General features: G+C 39.9%; 2 protein-coding genes across 4 annotated transcripts; both read left to right on the forward strand.

Annotated features, from left to right (window-relative positions):
- Positions 1-217: 217 nt before the first annotated feature.
- Positions 218-5,574, forward strand: LOC147221739 (gypsy retrotransposon integrase-like protein 1). Of its 2 annotated transcripts, none has more exons than XM_086169526.1 (8): positions 218-552; positions 1,271-1,464; positions 1,565-1,676; positions 1,768-1,906; positions 2,789-2,843; positions 2,944-3,201; positions 3,282-3,398; positions 4,080-5,574. In XM_086169526.1, the coding sequence occupies exons 1-8, from the start codon at positions 222-224 to the stop codon at positions 4,335-4,337; spliced, it is 1,464 nt and encodes a 487-aa protein (XP_086025652.1). In that variant the 5' UTR covers positions 218-221; the 3' UTR covers positions 4,338-5,574. The 2 variants fall into 2 exon arrangements, with proteins under 2 accessions (XP_086025652.1, XP_086025653.1); XM_086169527.1 differs by having other exon boundaries at positions 3,282-3,386.
- Positions 5,575-7,369: 1,795 nt separating this feature from the next.
- Positions 7,370-18,657, forward strand: abcb9 (ATP-binding cassette, sub-family B (MDR/TAP), member 9). 2 transcript variants are annotated; one of them, XM_086170043.1, is made up of 12 exons: positions 7,370-7,486; positions 8,019-8,660; positions 9,696-9,810; positions 11,432-11,562; positions 13,075-13,280; positions 13,369-13,566; positions 13,649-13,777; positions 13,874-14,062; positions 15,567-15,740; positions 16,204-16,363; positions 16,946-17,082; positions 17,210-18,657. In XM_086170043.1, the coding sequence occupies exons 2-12, from the start codon at positions 8,027-8,029 to the stop codon at positions 17,522-17,524; spliced, it is 2,388 nt and encodes a 795-aa protein (XP_086026169.1). In that variant the 5' UTR covers positions 7,370-7,486; positions 8,019-8,026; the 3' UTR covers positions 17,525-18,657. The 2 variants fall into 2 exon arrangements, with proteins under 2 accessions (XP_086026169.1, XP_086026168.1); XM_086170042.1 differs by having other exon boundaries at positions 7,469-8,660.
- The last annotated feature ends 528 nt before the right edge of the window (positions 18,658-19,185 follow it).

The raw sequence follows: 19,185 nt of genomic DNA on the forward strand, positions 1-19,185 counted from the left end.
ATGGGTGACGCTTCCGGGTTTGAGACTATATGTCTTTCGGAATTATTTTGTTAAACTTAAAGGAAAGAATAACTCGAGTCTGAAAACCTTTAAATGACATTTAAAACTATATAACTGTAATAACCCTATCCCAATGGTGATTTTTTTTACAAACGTTCGGGGTTCGTACCCTGGCAAGTAGACGTCTTTGCAGTAGGAGGCGCTAACGCCGAGAAAGTTCTATGACGCCGAGATTCAAATATGCAGTAGAAGAAGAAAACGACCTCACGTTCTGCAGATTTTTCTTGTTTTGTTTTTGTTGTTATCTTCAAGTAACGCTCGTCTATACTGCGGCTTTATGTTCGCGGAGGTGCACAGTCGCTGTCCGATTGTTGTTTGCGGAGATGTTAAGCGTGGAGTCGTTGCAAGTGGCCGAGGAGGAGGTGGTCGAATCGAGCTCCAATAAACTCGGCGACATTTACACTTTTGTGGCCAAAGGTTGCTTTCCGCAGACAATGAATCCTTTAAGGAAGAAGAATCTCAAAAGATACGCCCAGAAATTTATCATTGACGGTAAATGTTACTTTGTAGTATTCTTGCTTTGCAGAAACACTTGACTGTGCATTACTTTCTTCTTGCCTCTGGAACCTGTTGTCATGAGGAGCTTCCATTGCAGCCGATTTTAAACGCCTGCAATATTTGCAAGCTTGAGGATTTTGGATATAATTACATGTAATATCATATATTCAAGGAATTTAAAAGCGTCTGTGAAAAAGTCGGCTCGCTCATTAACTTACAATAGAATAACCTTTGCTTGTTATTGCAGACTTTTACATCGATGTGCCATTTCATAAATGTGTGTCTCACTTTTTAAGTTGACATATTGAATACCAAACAGGACCATGGATCTCAGATGTGTATCCACATTTTCAGTCGTCTCCCGCCAGACTTTAAGTTAATTTTCAAATGATTTGCATCTGCTTTCATTGTTATATCTTCAACAGTATATCAAATATTGTTAGACATTTTTGTTGTTGTCTGAATAACATAACTAGATAATAACTGAGTAATAACAGGTAAATAATGCAGAAGAGCACAATGTGTTAGTCCCATTAATCAGACTAAAGGGAATATGCTTTTTTTGGGGGGGTTTGCTGTAGCAGACCCAGTAAAAAATCTCGGACGGCAAAATGCTTGAAAGTTTTTGTCGGTGTTTCAAGTTGTACCTCAGGCTAAGCATACCCAGCCTTGCTAAACCAAAGTACTTTATACTCTCACCTTTGTATTCAAGAGGGCAAGTTGTACTATGTGGGGCCAAAGAAAGAAGAGAAGAGGGAGGTGGTGATCGAGGCTGACAGGAAGAGGCAGATTTTTCTCGACTGTCACTTCAATGACATCGGTCACCATTTGGGTCAAAAGAAGACTGTCCACAGGATTCAGAGCAAGTACTACTGGCTGGGCATCATCAAGGATGTTGTGGATTGGGTACAGATAATATATATATATATATACATTTGTAGGATCCTGTTGAAAATGATAGTTGTAATTATATTTGGTAGTTTGACTCTGTTTTCTTTGTCTTTAGATAAAGGTTTGTGAGACATGTCAGCACACAGAGAGGAATAAAAACCTTGCACGGACAGTTCGGCCCATCAAAGTGGATGCACCGTGGGATATAATCGGAATTGACATATTAGGTTTCTGTCTCTTCAACTGAAATCCCTTTTTTTTTTCTGTGTGTGTTTTTTCATCCTCAAGTATTGTGGGTTTGTGTCCCAATGTAACCAGGTCCTTTTCCTGAGAGTGAGCAAGGCAACACCAGCGTCACCATCCTCATAGATTATTTCAGTAAATGGCCGGAGGCGTTTCCTGTGCAGAAAACTGACGCCCTCTCTGTTGCAAGATGCATTTCCAAATGTATATACAGGTAAACACAGACAGCTAATGCTAGGAAGAAAGCTAAACGATAGCTTCAGGTTACACATCTCGGTGTAATCTTTTCCTGTCCATGCAGCTTTCCAAACAAACAGTATATCTTTTCATGCAACCGTTAATCAGTTTGAAAGCAAAACTTAACAAACTTTTGTTAAATCAGTGCTGCATTTCAAACAATTTTTCTTCAATGATTCAAAAGTTTTATTGTGTAGTTATGTTCTCATTTCCACTGGGATGAAAATTCTGTATTCGCAAACACTGTTCCCCCTAAACTGCGCGTTTGCGCAAATGCGCACTGCTCCAGCGTTCTCAGGACACAGCAAATGTATTCTGCGCACAAAATAAAATCCAAGCTTCACTGTAAATAAAATGTGTTTGATTCATTTACAGTTCAGCTTTGTTGTACGCCAAGAACGCTGGAGCAGTGCGCGATTGCACAAACACGCGGCTTAGAGGGAACAGTGTTCAAAAACAAGACATTCGAATCTGATTCAGTATTCACTACCTCATCTTTTCGATTCAAATTTTTACACTTAAACCCCATTTTATTAACTTGCTCAGAAACTGTTTGGCATTGTCACACCTTGTTATAATTAATTGCACAGTCAAGATAGAGTATATATATATATGTATACACACACACACACACACACACACACACACACACACACACACACACACAAAGAAAGATTGGAAACTTAATATTTTACAAGTAACAAAGAATGTATATGGGGTTTGATTATATTTAATGGAAATGTAGATCTACTCATATGCGTTGATTTTTCTCAGACAGGCATCGAAGAAGAGATGTTTGTTTTCCAGAATTGTCTAGCCATTTCACAGACATTGTTTTGCCGTTATCCCTTTGGATCAGGTTTGGAGCCCCTAAGACAGTGGTGTGCATGCAGACAGCAGACTTCTGTGATGAGGTGAGATGTAAGTCACTAAGTCATTGAACATGCCTTATTAAAACACGAGTGATGCCTCGTGAGTTGGTTTTCTGGGTTTCTTAAGGACATTCTTTCCTAGGTGACGAATCTGCTGTGTGACAAATGGAGCATTGTGCAGAAAGTCTCTCCTCTGGATCAGCCTCAGCTTAACCCACTGCACGACTGCACCAGCCCGTTACTGAAGGAGGCGGTCATGCAGATGGTGATGGAGAAGCAGGTCAACTGGGATGACTTCCTCGACCCAGTGCTGTTTCTATTCAGAACTTCCATTAACCCCACAACCAAGTTCTCGCCTTACTCCCTCATGTTTAACAGGAAGGCAAATATTCTCAGTGAGGTGATTAAAGAATATCGGTATGGCACGTTTCTCCCTAGGCCTTGGCCTCTACTCACTAAACGGAATTTCCTGTCCTCTAGACAACACTTGGGCTGCTCAGTTTTGACGATCAAGAGCGGGACGGGTATTCCACAAAGGAGAAAGACACGACATATATGAGCATCATGCAGGAGCAGCAGAACACGGTGAAGCAACTGGTATCACAATTATTTTGTTTTTGAGCTTATTGTTTGTTTCTGCTACCGACATGCAGGTAAGATGATTCTTGGCGCAGCAGGAGCCAGTGTCTCATGAAGTACTGTGGATATAAGTTTCTTGTTAAAATATAATGTCCACCTTTGAGCCAGGAATTATGGCAAAAAGTACTTGATATAATATACCGTAATTTCTGGATGATAAGCCGCGATTTTTTTCACTTAAACAACGATCCGGCTAATATATGGATTTTTTTAGGGGAATCTTCAAGGAGATTTGAGAAAAAAAGTTAAGAATTATCTTAAAGTAAGAAAAGTATTTTGTCAAGAATTGCAAAAATTGTTCACAAAAATGTAAAAAAATCATGGAAATTGGACAAGTTACAGATATCGTAGAACATTATGATATCACCGTAGCATAAATGACAAGAAAACAATTTAGCGATGGTTTGAAGATTAATATTTAAAGGTCACATATTTGGATTTTTAAACAAAACTAAAATCAGTTTTTGTTGAGAATGTAAATGCTATGAACCCCCTGCCTTAAATAATAAACTCCTCTTAAGTTATTAAAAAAAATTTAAGAATTTTTTTGAAAAACACAACTATATTCCTCCATACTTGTTACCTTTTTTTAGGACATGTGTTTTCCTCTTTGAATCTAAAGTTGTTTCTTATTTCAAGGTGATTGCAAACATGAATGCAGCCTACAAACAAGAGAAGAAGAGAAATGGCAAGCGCAGAGTGCACAACATGCCCTCTGTGACTCTCAAAATCACAGATCCCCTGTGTGGTGCAGGAGATGCCCCCTCCCCTAAAAAACTGAAAGAGAATTTATATTTGTCTTTCCCTGTGGAGACGGTGCTGGCCACCGAGCAGAGCAGCTCTGAAGACATAAAGACTGAATTATCATATCACTTGTCTGAGGCAGACGTGCACTGAAGATCTGGGATGGAGTGAACAGTGATAATGAAGGTAGTGGGACCGCATGTGTACCGGATCGTCTGTCGGTCGGGGCCAGAGCTACAGATGGGACAATCGGAATTACCAGTTGAATGAACTGTAGGTGGAGAAAATAGCAATCTGATGAATCTCACTCTTGAAGCTTTATGCTTAACCAAAAAGAAAAAAAAGTGAAAAATTTACAAACTTGATATTTTTTTTTTTGCCTTTTGATGCTATTGCCTCACCAAGACATTGGTTTCCCTAAAAACGGTTAAGTTATTTGTATCCACTATCTCATACAGATAAGGACTTAGAATGCTTTAAAATAAAGACATTGTCTAATCCGCGTAGCCTCACAGTCACTATAATGCTCTAGATGTTCAAAAGAACCACTGTGTCATTTTTAATATTTATCATTCATGTATCATGAAAATATAGAAGTAGAAATTATTCTACTTCATTCTTTCCGGTCCATAAGGAAAATAATGATCAAAAGCAGCATGACACAACAATATTGCATGAGCAAAGCTGTCAAACCATATTTCTTTGAGTTAAAATATATTTTCATATATTGAGATTTATTACTCAGGATCACCAAGTAGGTTCCTCAAAGTCAATTTCTATTTATTTGCCAAATAACCCACAATTGTTTTTTGTGGTTCTCCTTTATTGCAGCAAAAAAGCAATCATATCACAGACTGAGCAACACCTAATAACAACACAACTGTTGCAACTCTGAGCAGAACGGTTCAGTTTGTACTACTTTCATAACAAGTGATCAATGCTTAGTATGCATACCAGTGTGATATTTATATATAAAATATCGTATGATGTGGAGATTTTTTTCCCCGATTGCCTTACACCATTTCAAAACCTTCAAAGTAGAAACACTATACACATATGCTTCTGAGTAACTGTGAAAATAGAAACATTTGTATAATTTTAAATACCATATTACATGAGTATAATTACTTTTTTAAACCATCCTTGTTTATTTAATACCTGGATTCAATCCTGGTATAACTATGAAACTTAAAATTATTGATAAAACTTTCCTTGAGTTCGATTTCTTTGATTCCTCCTGTGCTTTTAACGCCATTCAGCCACTGCTGCTGGGTGAGAAGTTGCGGGTGATAGGTGTCAACAGTTGGTGATCTCTTGGATTACTGACCACCAGGCACGCAGGCCAGTTTGTCCATCTGGCCAGTAATTGGTCTGATGTGGTGGTTTGTGATACTGGAGCTCTTGCTTTCTCCTCTCCTCTTATACACCTTGTACACCACCGACTTCCAGTACAACAGAGTCGAGCCACTGACAGAAATTCTTTGCATAGGTCTTTAGAACTGAAGAAGCCTCTCAAATGAGGGGTGAAACATCTTCAAGTGAAGAAATTTAATTGCCAAGACAAGATGATTTCGACAGGAGGGGGAGTTCAGGATGCTAGAAGACAGATTTATAAACCGGACTGAATGTAACCACTTGAGGCTGAATGTCAGCAAGACCAGGGAGGTGGTGATCAACTTCAGGAGGAGGATGGACACACCGGCACAGTCTCTACAGATCAGGGGTGAGGTGGTAGAGATGGTTGGGGACTAGAAATTCCTGGGAATCATGATTGATGACAGACTGGACTGGAGATCCGACAGGAAAGGTGTGCGCAGACAACTTCCTCAAGAAGCTCAGATCATTTCATGTATGCACCAAGATGTTGGAAATCTTTTATTTCAGTGTCATCTTTTTTGCAACTCTGTGTTGGGGGAGCAGCTCATATTGGTCTCAGGATGGTGGAAAGGACGAGGCTTACGAAACTCATCCATCATGACACCTCACATCAGGATCGACAGCGGAGCAGATTCTCCAGCCAACTTCTCCGACTGCTACATCCCCACTGTTGAATGGAAAAATACAGGAAATCTTTCCTACCTCATGCCATAACCCTTTACAATAACTCACTCTAATCAGTTACTGCACCACTTCACATAGCCACTTTGCTCATTATTTATTCCTGTATATTGGTAAATATGCAGAGACATTGTTGCGTTCGCAGCTTCTTCGTCTTCCATGTTTCGGAAGGAATACACAAGTTTGCCTTGTTTGAATTTATTCTCTTCACAGCTCTGGTTATCAACATCTGTTGCCATGGGACATATACAATGCAGAGAAAGGAAAAACTCCCGCTAGCACCACTAAACCAAAAAATGCTGACCTGAACAGTTGCAAAAACCAAAACAAGTCCCAAACCTTGTTGTAAAGTGGCATACATTTCCTGAAAGCAAATACAAATACAACGTATCTTAATATGTAAACTAAAATGTAAAGTCAAATAAAACTAATGAGATCACCTATCTCAACAGACATTCTATTTCTTCATTCATTTATACTTTACATTTTTAAACTTCAGAGGTTATTTTATTTTACTTTTTATTTTTAGCCTGTCACTGTCTTGTCTTTGTATGTCTTGCTGCTGCTTCTAAACAATATCCCAATCATGGGGTCACTACAATACACATCATCATCTAATTTACTTGAGCAAAAATTACAGTTCAGCCCTATATTTTATGGATACCCACGTTCATTTTGTCATCTAGATCCAGTTAAGTCACCCCTCCCCCCCCCCCCCCAAAAAAACAACAAAAGACAAACAAACAAAAAAAACAGTGGATTTGTCACTTCAAACTATCTCCATCGCAACGCTCTGTCAATGGAAAGCTTTCAGATGAAAGTACTTGTAATTCAGTTGTAGATCACAGCGTGGTGAAACGCAATGAGTCATGATCACAGTTACCTTTGTCCCGCGTCGGAACGGTCTTGCGTGTGGTTGTCGTCAGGTTGCGGTGCATCACTTGCGTGACCCGCCTGTGGGCGGGACGACACGCCGTCCACTTCCGCAACAATCCCAGAGCCATAGAATGAGTGAGTGAGGTGTCATTTGTCCTTTTGGAATATGCCTTCACTTTAATTCAGTGTTATGTTATCTTATGCTAAAGACATCTCACGAGTGTGGCATTTCATTCTCAGTTTCCACCGCCGGAATTAACTAAGTACTTTTTATTGATGTGTCATTATTTTATTGTTTGTATCGCCCGTTGGATTGTGCTCCCATTTTTACTGACCGAACAACAAATATTTATTGCAAATTAAACAAGGTGGGTTTAATGACGTTCGTTGTAGTATTGAAGGCTTCTCACAGGCGGCTTGTGTAGCTCAGGTCGAGGTGAGACTTATTTTTAGAAGGCAACACGGACAGCTTTTATTTTTCTGTATTCTACTGTGAACACACGGCTATTACAGCAGGTTACTGCATTTTTCACCGGGCGTTACGGTATTTTAACAATATGTTATCGTTGAAAACCTTTGTCGCGGGCTAAAAAACAGGAGAAGTAACTGTCCTAGCTTGCAGAAGCTGTCGTTGGGAGCATTTTTTTTTGGCTAGTTATCAGTTTGACTATCCCGGTCAATGTGATAGAATAAGCTAACCGCTGAAAACGTGTTAGTTGCACCGGTACTAAGTTCTTTTTTTATTTATTTTCTTACCGGTCTAAGTTCCCCTCGTACGTCACGGTTCCATTTCGTCATCGGAAATGCGTGACTTCAAAATAAGAGTACGTGTATGAAAAGCTTCTGTCAAGCCCTTCGAGGTTTTGTTTTGAACTTATATCCCCTTATTTCCACCTTTAGCCATCAGCATGGGCATAACAGTAAATGTGGGCTGCACCGTATTTTACGTCATCCTGGACGTGGCTGTCACCACAATCTTGTACATACATGGGTCAGACTTGGAGCTTTTTAAAAGAGAGACGCTGCAATTCAGCCTCTTGCATTCAGGGCTGGACATATGGGGCATCGTGCTGCTCCGAGCCACCCTCCTGCTGGGTGCCTCCATAGGGGTGACATGGAACAGAGTGGATGGCCCACCCAGGGCTGCCAAATACACCAACGTGATTCTCCTAGTGTGCCTCATCATCATCACCTATAGCCTGGCAAAGCTGCTGATGCTTACCGAGACATGGTCTCCATCTGAAAAGCCGTGGCTCTTGAGCCAGATTTGTTGGAGCTGTGCTTCCTCCCTGGTTGTCTGGATGCTGTGGCAGCTCCTGGGCAAAGAGTCCAAATCTTTGAGCCGCAGCAGTGGATCAGGGCGGCAAGAGGACGCTGAGAAGCTGGTGGAGGAGGAGGAGGAGAAGGAGGAGAGGGAGAAGCAGCAAGGAAACCAGGAGAATGCTTGTTCCAGAGCGACGCTGGGACGGCTGCTGAACTACTGTAGGAAAGACTCTGGACTGCTGTCTGTGGCCATCCTCTTCCTCATCATCTCAGCTGTGTGTGAGTGGCCATCATGTTTACATACACAATGCATGCACTCTTTGCTTGTTACAGTGTTGCAGCGCATACATTCTCAATTCCGAGATTCCACTTATTATAGCAGCTGAGAGATAATCCAACTCATACAGAGTGATAGAGGCAATGCAATGACCAGATGAATGATTTGCAAGACATTATTTATAAACAAATGTGTACAATCACCCTGTTTTAAATAAAAAGGGTAAACATGAGTAACTAGACAAGTCAGTTACAGCAAAAAACAAGTGTCCTGCATTTTTTTTCAGGAAAACTTAAACCACTACATTTATATGAATTATGTTTAATATATCTTCTTCTGGGTCCTATCCAGATCTTTGTTTTCTTTCAAGATTCATTCCCCAAATCAAAAATTGAAATGTTGAAGAAAAAGTAAGCAAAACATAAATATATGTAAATCTGAACACACCCATTAACTATTATAAGCCATATCAATCAGTTGAAAAAAAGCCAAAAAATATACAGGTAGTTTTTATTTTTCTGTATTCAAGTGCAACTTATGTACTTTATAATTACAATTGTTGTAAATGTAATTATGGACAGCTAAACAAAGGGCAATATGTTTGCATTACTTTTAAAGTCCAGTTATGACATAATAAAAGGAAATTTCATTTGACAAGCTGTTTCACGATCATCTTGATCATGAATAGTATTCACTACTCTGTCATTGTTTGGGACCAAATGTCTATTGGAATGATAAGGATAATAATTGTTTTTCTTTTATTAATTGCTAGTTTACTTGCCTGCATCAACGTGGATGCCTAAACATTGGGATACTATTAATTATATGAGATTCCAAAGTATATCACAGCTGTTCAACAAAACTTTAGACTATTCCGACATATGGTAAAGATCTGTCTTAAGGCATTCATTGTTTTAGTCTGGGGAAAAACAAAATGGGACAGAAATGATTGCACCTTCAGATATTTATCCCCATAACAACCATCATCTCTGCATGCTGTCTTGACATCATATTTAAGTCTGTGTGCTTCCACGCAGGTGAAGCCTTCGTACCTCTGTACTACGGGAAGGCCATCGACAGCATTGTGGGTCAACAGAGCATGGAGCACTTTGCAAAACCTGTGGTCATGCTGATGGTCCTGGCTTTATCCAGGTGTGTATTTGGACCCTCAAGTGGTAAGAGGTGCAACGAATACCTGGAATTCAAAAAAAGCCACTAGCTCAAAGGACATGATTGGAATATACCGGCAATTGAATTACTTCATTACAATGATGATGGTGAAGGTGAATTAAACATCTGAGATGCTTTGGTACAAGCTGAGGCTGCAGGAGCAACTAGGGATGTGACAGTTGGAAACCTGGAACCGTGCACACAAACGAAAAAAAGGGAGAGGGGGGCTGAGCCTTCTATAGTTGTTTCAGCCCCAGACTGATCTTTTGCACGAAGTAGCGCACTGACGTGGCGGGTAAGCTTTGAGTGCCAACCTCTATGGGGAATAAGGCTGTGTGCCACCCTTTGGTGCTGGTCCTGGTCCTTCTTGTGCTGGTGAGAGATGGCAAGTCTGTCCTCCCAGAGCACTGTCAATTCGGCCATGATGATGTTCTTTGCACTTCTAGAAGGATCATGTCTCGTCGGAATGTGGTTATGACCTCCCGCAGGAAGACCAGCCTCTTCTTGAGGTCCACATTCAGCTCCTGGTCTGACACCCAATGCAGAATGGACAGCGAGTTGCTTGGCTTCTTTTGCTGCCTTCTGTTTGTGAGCCGATGCTTCTGAGTGGTGGTGCCTAATGTTTATTGGCCTTGACTCTCTGGAACTCAGCCTACTTTTAAATCTCCGTCAGAACTTTGTCATTCCTCCATCTGTAGTGTCCATCAGCAAGGGCTTTTTGACATGCAGTCGGGATGAAGTTCAGGGTGCAGAGACTTGCTCTGCACTGACTGCAGGATGGATCCTCCTTCTTGCCCCAAATCTTCAAATCATTTGGAGTAGGCAAGAGGTCAACTTGCCCCGGTCCATCCCCCCCAGAGCTCCCTCCAACACAGCGGCTGCTCCATGGCCTCATCCTATTGTCCAGCAGGTCTGAGAGACTAGCTTTCCCGCTTTAACACGCCGTTCCTCTTCTGCTGTTCCCTAGACCTTTTGTATCTCAAGCTCTTGTCTCCCTCTGGCATCAATCTTGCAGTACCAACTCTTGGTACCGTAGTTGCCCAGACCAAGGCCTCTGAAGCACTATGCCAATAATTTCTTGGTGTCTCCAGTACACTTCCGCCTCTTTGACCGCTTCCTGAGGTTTCCATTTTCTGCCACACTTAATGTCATTACCTGTGTGCAGGAAGTTCTCGTCCTTGGACAGGAGCGGAGTACAGGCCGCCCTTGCTTTGGTGGACTTGAATTCTTCCGCAATTGAAGCAAGTGGTAAATGCTGCAGCTCTGCTGTAGACGTCCTACAAGGAACTGGTTAATTAACAAATTTAGAGACAAATCAAGAGAGGCCAGACTGAATATCTGGGTATAGGGATGCTAAGGCTGGAACTGCCAGGCAGCAGGCCTAGAGGAGGACCAAAGAGAAGCTTTACAGTATATATGGGGCAAAAGAGGGCATGAAGTTGATTTATTTGAGAGAAGGAGATACAAAGAATGTGGGTTTCTGCTGAGTCGCTGATGCACAACATTGAGTATAATGTGACCAGATATTTGAGTCTGTCTCATGTTCCAATGAAATCATCATTTCAACAGCTCACAGAAGCTAAAACTTCTTTTCCCACTTCAGTTCTCTTGCCATGGGAGTGCGAGGAGGAGTCTTCACGCTCACATTTGCCAGATTAAATCTTCGGCTCAGAAACAACCTCTTCAGAACCCTGATGAGACAAGAAATAGCCTTTTTTGATGAAACCCATACAGGTGAGATACTGGCATGAGACACTAAACATCCATGAATCTGGGAAGATTTTTCTCCTGAAGCAAATTTAGACAATGCCCCTTGCAGAGTACAAACACCTTTTAAAATGACTTCATATTGTCCTTTCTTAAAGTTGCATGGCTACTTTTTTGCTGAATTTTGGGTTAATTTGTCAAATTCTTTCTTGGAAAATGTCTTGCTGATATTTATATATACTTGCTGATATACTTGCTTTTAGCCATGTTGATAATTTTAGCTAAGGTTTTGCAGAAATATATATATATATTTGTTTTGTTTTTTTTCCCTGACAAGAAGAATGTTACAGGGTTCATGGACTTAAGTTTTAACTGCTGTTAATCAGTCTTTTTGGTTTCAGACATGTTTTTAATATATGTGAAAACCATCTTATATTCCTAAGCCAGAGAAGATCTGCAATTTTTTAAATATAATTACTGAGCTGGTAATATGATTAGAGGAAGGAAAGCACAAGGCCATTGCCCTGTTCCCCCTCCACCAGCTGTACTCTGCTTGTACCTTGATTCTCACAAAGCAAAATAATCTTTTGCAGCCCCTGAAAGGAAACAGGAAAGGAGAGTGAGCCAGAGATTACTTTCTTTGATGTTCCCTTTTTTGTCTCACAAAATCAAAGGGAAAAGTCAAAATTGATAAAATACTGGTGACACGAGTCTGGGATGTTGAGTGGTAAATCATCAGCATAGGAAAAAAAACTCTTATGTTCCACTCAAGCTCAGCCTTGGCGTTAAAAAATGTACAGGATTCAGACGGATGCGCCATCATGACGGAGTATTGCAGAGGGGCTGGGGGAAGGGCTAAATTTCTTCCTCTCATTAAAGGATAGGAATTGGAGTAATGAGAATCGGTGTCGACAAATTCAGGAGAGCCTCAACGTTTAAGTTGTATCCAAGAAATCAATTTAGGCTCAAAGCCAAATATAACTTCAAACAGGAACATTTCCACTTGCCCCAAATATGTTCCCCGCATGCATTTTTATCCAGTGTTTACAAGTCTCTTGATATTAGATCATAAAAGCCTTGTTTGGTCTTTGGATGTTTTGCCAGACCATTATTGATCGCTTAGACTTTGTTTGAATTTGTTTGCAAATGAGATTCACAAGCTTTTTTGCTTGCAGCTGCTACACTCTTCAGGTTTCTTGTTTTTTTTTTTTTTAATTTAATCTAATCTAATTTAACCAGAAAACCAAAAAAAAACTTAAACTTAGTTTAAAAATCTGGCCAAGACAGGCAGTAGCACATCTAACAGAGTTACAACAAAGATACAGAGAGATAAGCCAACAGCCACCGCAGCTTCCTTTAGGGCTTCTGCATGATTTTGAAAACAGTCAAATGAATTGCAGTTAATATGCGAATATTAAACAACCAAAAATAAAGACAATCCCTCATCAGTAGCGAAATAAAGCAAACAAAAAACCTACTAAAGGAAAGCTTCAAGACATTTAGAAAGTGCTAGCCTGAAACATTCTGTCTGCACATTAGGTGACATCATTTCACGCTTGTCAGCTGATACCACCCAAGTCAGTGACCTCATAGCCCAGAATATCAACATCTTCTTAAGGAGCACCATCAAGGCCGTCGGCTTCTTCATCTTCATGTTCAAGTTGTCGTGGAAAATGACATTGGTGACCATCATGGGATTCCCTTTCATAGCCCTTGTAGCTCAGCTTTATGGCGATTATTACAAGGTAAAATACTTTCATTGTTACTGTGTTGATCACTGACCTTGGAGACAAAACACACATCTATATTCTGCCTGATTTATACTGTCTCTAGAAACTGACTAAAGAGGTGCAAACAACCCTGGCAGAGGCCAATAAAGTTGCAGAGGAGACCATTTCATCCATGAGGACAGTGCGAAGCTTCGCTAATGAGAGCGGGGAGGCAAACTCCTACTACGCCAAGCTCTTAGTCATGTTCCAGCTCAACAAAAAACAAGCACTGGCCTATGCTTGCTATATGTGGTCCAGTTGTGTAGGTACCAGCAGTAACCTCCAGTGACCATGGAACTGGTATGTTAAAGTGTGATTACATTTCTGATTTCTATGCTTTGCAGATCTCAGAACTTGCTCTTGAGGTTGCAATTCTCTACTATGGCGGCCATCTTGTGCTTAGTGGTCAGATGAGTAGTGGCACACTGATCTCTTTTTTCATATACATGCTTGAAATTGGTGAATGTTTGGAGGTAACACAATTTCTCTACTTTCTCTATAAATATGTGCATTGGAACTTATTTTTTAAAAGCATGGAATTGCTCTTTCCATCTCTAACCATCTCATAGAGCATTGCATCAGTGTACACGGGCCTCATGCAGGGAGCTGGAGCTGCTGAGAAGGTCTTTGAGTACCTGGACAGGAAACCTAAACACCCATGCAATGGTACAGAGGCTCCTGACACATGCAGGGGTCTGGTCGAATTTCAAGATGTCACATTTGCTTATCCCACACGTCCTGACAGTGACATCCTCAAGGTTAGTGCAAAGGGGTTTCACTGTTCCAAAACAGTTCTTCAGAACTTTGAATCATGGGATGTATCAGCTTGTCTCATTAAACAGTATTTGTTTTCTGAAAGTCTATGCTGAGATTCACACAGTACAAATGAACTCCAGATTCCGTAACAGGTGGCTCAAGAAAAACATCTACCATAAGATGGTAGTTTGTTTTATGCAGGACCAAAACTAGTTCCAGATGCCATGTATGGAGATGTATGGGAATAAACTCCTCCTAAAAGTGCATACTTTGTGTATTTCTTTTGGCAAGACAAGTCATTTTGTACTTCTTAGCATGAATGCAGCAAAAAGTGCTTCACAAAAAATACATCAGAACAAACAAAACTTATCAGAATAAAACATTGATAAAAGCAAACAATGATATAAGAGGAGAAACGCAGAGGTAAAACATGAGCTAAAATGTCAATTTTTTTTTTGTTAAAGTTCAAAATCTAATCATGTTTAAAAGGTACAGTGTATTGTTTTTAGCTAAAATGATAACCAGAATATATTGTTAAATAAGACATTTAGAACTATTAAGAGTGCAGTGCTGGTTTTAAAAACAGCCATTGAAAATCTAATCAAAGACAGATGTAAACAGATGAGTCTTTAACATTGATTTAGTTGACAGTTTCTATGGCCCTACAGTTTTCTGTGAATTTGTTCCAGGTTTGTGAGGCCTAAATATTAAAACATGCTTCCTAATTTATAAAGGATAAATTATTATTATTATTATTACTTGTTTCCTACTCTAGGGTCAGATAGCAGGCCTGTATTAGAGGACCTGAGAGGTCAGGATGGTACATAGGGTAGAAGGTCATAAATTGTATTTAGGCCCTAAACCATTCAGCGCTTTATAAACTGGCAGGAGTATTTTAAAATTTGTCCTCTAGGAAACAGGAAGGTATGGTGGGGCTTACTAACCATAATTACCTGTTATAGTTAAATTACTTTTTTAACGTCTTTCTAAACCATGATTCATGAAGACGAATAAGCATAATTGTCCATTAGTGTGGTCTACAGGGAAACTGACTTCTGTAGTGATAATGGTGAATGTCTACAAAATGAAATGATGAATTAGTAGCATGTATCCACCTCTATCAATAATGTGTTGATCTTTAACACTTTTCTACTACGACTAAATATATCTTATTTTATGAGGAGTATGCTTGAAGCTTTGATCACTGACATTCATAGTTTGGTCTGAAGGGATATTTCACTTGTGTTAAACCTGGATCATATATTTGTTTGAATTTGAGACATTTTAGAAAGAAACACTGCAGAGGCTGACCTCTTTTTATTCTTTTAAGATAGTTCCTTGCAGGTATTCATGTCACAGTTAATTATTATTTTGTATTATCTTGTGCAGAGACGCTTAACTTGCGCAACACACAAACTGATCGTGTGACCTCAGTTGTCTCCAGCTGTCCTCTTTTCTCTTGGAATTTTGTCAAAGCACTTCAAAATAAGTGTTTGCGTATTGCAGGGCGTGTCATTCACTCTGCGGCCTGGCGAGCTGACTGCGCTGGTGGGACCTTCAGGCAGTGGGAAAAGCTCATGTGTAAGTCTTCTGGAAAACTTCTATCCTCCTCAGCGAGGCCAAGTGCTGCTGGATGGGAAGCCTGTTCACACTGTCCAGCATGACTACCTGCACTCAAAGGTAAGTTGGCATAGCAGAAATACATATATATAAATATATGGATGAGACTGGACGAGAGGCACTGGTCGCCATTCGATTGCAGCGCCATATTCATTTATTTATCAAAAATAAAATGAAAAGTGGTTGCTTCGTGATAGAAATAAAATAAATGTCTATCTTCAAGTTTAGGTATTTTATGCTTAGAAGACCAATAAATGTATATTATTGATAAGAGTAACAAAACTACATCAAATAATTGTTTGAAAAAATGATTTTAAAAAAACTTAAACTGTTTGAAGAATCATGAATAAATCTCTTGGATCTGAGATCTCTGGAATTTTTTTTAGGCACCTGATCAATGGTTTGGGGCATATTATTTACACCAGATACAAGTTTTTTTAATCTTGCAGCAGGTCACCAGCCTCAAGGAATACCAAATACCGCTGGGTTAATTTATGTGTGTGTGTGTTTTTTTTTTCCCCAGATAGCTCTTGTTGGCCAGGAGCCTGTTTTGTTTGCCCGGACTGTGGAGGAGAACATTACCTACGGTCTGACCGGCATCCCCACGGAGGCTGTTATTACTGCTGCCTCCAAGGCCAACGCTCACGATTTTATCAGCATCCTCCCCAAAGGCTACCAGACAAGTGTTTATCACATTTCTTTAAATCCTGCAAAACATACTATGTGGGAGAGATGGGTAAAATGCATAGGCATGAGGAATTTGAGGTGAACTTTTCCCGTGAATCAGTTTTACAGAGTGCATTTCCTATTACCTGATTGATTGATGAATGAATTTATTTCTTTTTAAAATAATTGTGAATCATGATCGTAGGTGAGACAGACAATAACAGATGTACGGTAATCCCTCCTTCTCCTGCTCTGGGTGTGCATAGTTTACATAAATACAGAAAGGAAACTTATAAAAATAATAATAGGAAATTAAGGAAGAGCGAATAAAACATAAAAACATGGAATTAACATTTTTCAAATTAAAAAGGTGGAAAATAGGAGGTCATCATTCATCTTTTCTTAGTGTGAGAACAAACAATGTCTGAAAGTTAGGGATAATCTGATGAACTGACTTGAAGATCTTGGCTGGTGTGTGTGATTTTAAGATTTAATTTAAGGCTTGCTTCCAAGAAATTATAAATTTGCAAGACAGGAGGTATCATGACATTCATTACATCTGGTTAAGATCACATTTTTTCCATTTGTTCTACCTTAAGGTGTTGGCGAGAGGGGCACCCAGTTATCTGGGGGTCAGAAGCAAAGGGTGGCCATTGCAAGAGCTTTGATCCGCAACCCTCAGGTTCTGATCCTGGATGAGGCAACCAGCGCCATGGATGCAGAGAATGAACACATTGTAAGTGAGAAACAAATGAAAGATGTGTCATGCAACCCTGTAACTTTGCCCCTGAGGAGATGTCGGACAGATATGTGTCTGAGAGATGTGGGTCCAGCTGAGTGATTGTTCTGTGTATGTGGTGCAGGTTCAGCAGGCTCTGAGCAATGTCATCAGGGATCGTACGGTGCTGGTTATCGCTCATCGGCTGAGCACAGTGGAGAAGGCAGACAACATCATTGTGATCGACAAAGGTCAAGTGGCAGAACAAGGGTCACATTCTCAGCTGATGGCCAGAGAGGGACTCTACCACAGACTGGTGCAAAGACAGGTCCTTGGTACTGAATCAGAGGCGGAGGCCCTCAGTCAATCTGAAAACTCCTCATCGAGGCCTGATTTAGGACGCCCGCAGAGCAGACAGAACAGCAGCAGCAGTGAGCCAGACTACAATGCTCGATACTGACTGTTGAGAAACAATTGGACAGCTGGAGGGTTTGGGGAGGTTCTCAGTGGCATTATTCTTACAGTCCAATTATGGTAACACTAAGTGAAGTCCTTTCAAACCTTTGAATCTGAATCGGTTTTAAGGAAGGAGTAGAGAGGAACTGCAAACCACAGATGAAACCACAGAGCATCCAAAACCCTCAGGAGCATTCCTTTTTTGAATGTGCAATCTGACCAAAATAACCATCTTTTCGATTATTAATTTTACTAAACACATAATAAAGACCTGGCTTTTATATCCAATATTGGGATGGGTATCGCAATTCAATATAATAACAATCATCTGCACATTTTGAACATTTTGATTGATAGTTTATTCCCTATTGTAGGGGTGATGTGGCGCAGGGGGTGGAGCGATCCTCTTTGAAACCAAACATTCTTGGGTCGATTCCTCCTAGTGTGTCGAAGTGTTGTCGAGCAAGACACTGAACCTCTTAACTGCTCACCTAGCGCTGCTAGATGCCTGCCAGCTGCTTATGGTTCATCCATGGATAAAATGCAGAGAGGAATTTCCCACAAGGGATTAATAAAGTGTCATTAAAAAAGAATTGGCGGGGATGAAATATGGTGCATTTAGGTTAGTAATCATAAATTATGACTCTATAACATTCACAGCAACAATAAAATTGATAAGATGAAGGCAAGGAAGTGTGGTTATGGTAAAAACTCAATGCAAACATACTTTGGCATCTGTATTTATAAAATCACAAGATGAGTTATACAGATATGTTGACTTAAATGAAAAACTTGAATAACACATTTGCTCTCAGTTGAGCAATGTGTATCAATGTCATACCCTGTATAAGAATGGGTCTTTGCATTATACATATCATCTCACAACAGATCTATGATTTATTGTCCTATGCTACTGAAATATAGTTTTAACAATATATTTATGGGGCTGTTTTTTTGTCATAGTTGGTAAAAAATTTTTAAAGTGGCTATTTCGTCATGTTTTTTGAAAGTTATTTTTCCACAAATAAATATGTGTAGTACAAGCTCTTTACATCTCCTTGATTGTCAGTCGCAAAGAAGCCCCACATTTCACCTCTGTAAAAGCTATTTAAATAAAGCTTTATTCACGAAAAACACAGCCAAAGTTATTTTTGCATGAGATTCTTTATAGATTTATTGAAGTGTTAAAATGGTAAATGTTTATTTGTTGTCTCAGTAGTACCATTCATTATCATCAGAAAACAATATGGACTAGAATGTAAAATGATTGTTGTTTTATCTAAGCTGTATTTGCATACTGTACTTTCAGGCTCCTTTAATAACCACCTGCAAACGGCAAATAAAAATGGGTTGTCGGACACATCAAGGAAATAATTGAAGCATTGATGGATCTATAGTCGAAAATGTATGTTTGGGTGTCTTGACACCGACGGCTATTTCCAAACAAGTTGAACATTTTCCCAGAACTCATTGAAAATCCATAGACCTTGGTCATCAAGCAGGATTTGCGATATTTAGCATATGTAGTAGCCATTGAAACATTCAAGACAAAGTGGCTGAAAATATTTGCATGTCCAGGTATTTTGGGACTGACAGCGGACACTGATACTTCTAGACTAGAATACTGATATTCTAGTCTGAAACCAGTGACTGAAGATGGCATGG

This window comes from Fistularia commersonii, chromosome 22 (assembly GCF_037954325.1).
Source record: "Fistularia commersonii isolate RoL2024-O1a breed Wild chromosome 22, RoL_Fcom_v1.0, whole genome shotgun sequence".
Taxonomy (NCBI): Eukaryota; Metazoa; Chordata; class Actinopteri; order Syngnathiformes; family Fistulariidae; genus Fistularia; species Fistularia commersonii.

Coding starts and splice junctions, on each gene's coding strand:
- LOC147221739 (XM_086169526.1), top strand. CDS start 222: ATGACGCCGAGATTCAAATATGCAGTAGAAGAAGAAAACGACCTCACG. Junction 1,907..2,788: donor ATTTCCAAATGTATATACAG/GTAAACACAGAC, acceptor CCTTTGGATCAG/GTTTGGAGCCCCTAAGACAG. Junction 2,844..2,943: donor CAGCAGACTTCTGTGATGAG/GTGAGATGTAAG, acceptor ATTCTTTCCTAG/GTGACGAATCTGCTGTGTGA.
- abcb9 (XM_086170043.1), top strand. CDS start 8,027: ATGGGCATAACAGTAAATGTGGGCTGCACCGTATTTTACGTCATCCTG. Junction 15,741..16,203: donor ATGACTACCTGCACTCAAAG/GTAAGTTGGCAT, acceptor TTTTTTCCCCAG/ATAGCTCTTGTTGGCCAGGA. Junction 17,083..17,209: donor ATGCAGAGAATGAACACATT/GTAAGTGAGAAA, acceptor TATGTGGTGCAG/GTTCAGCAGGCTCTGAGCAA.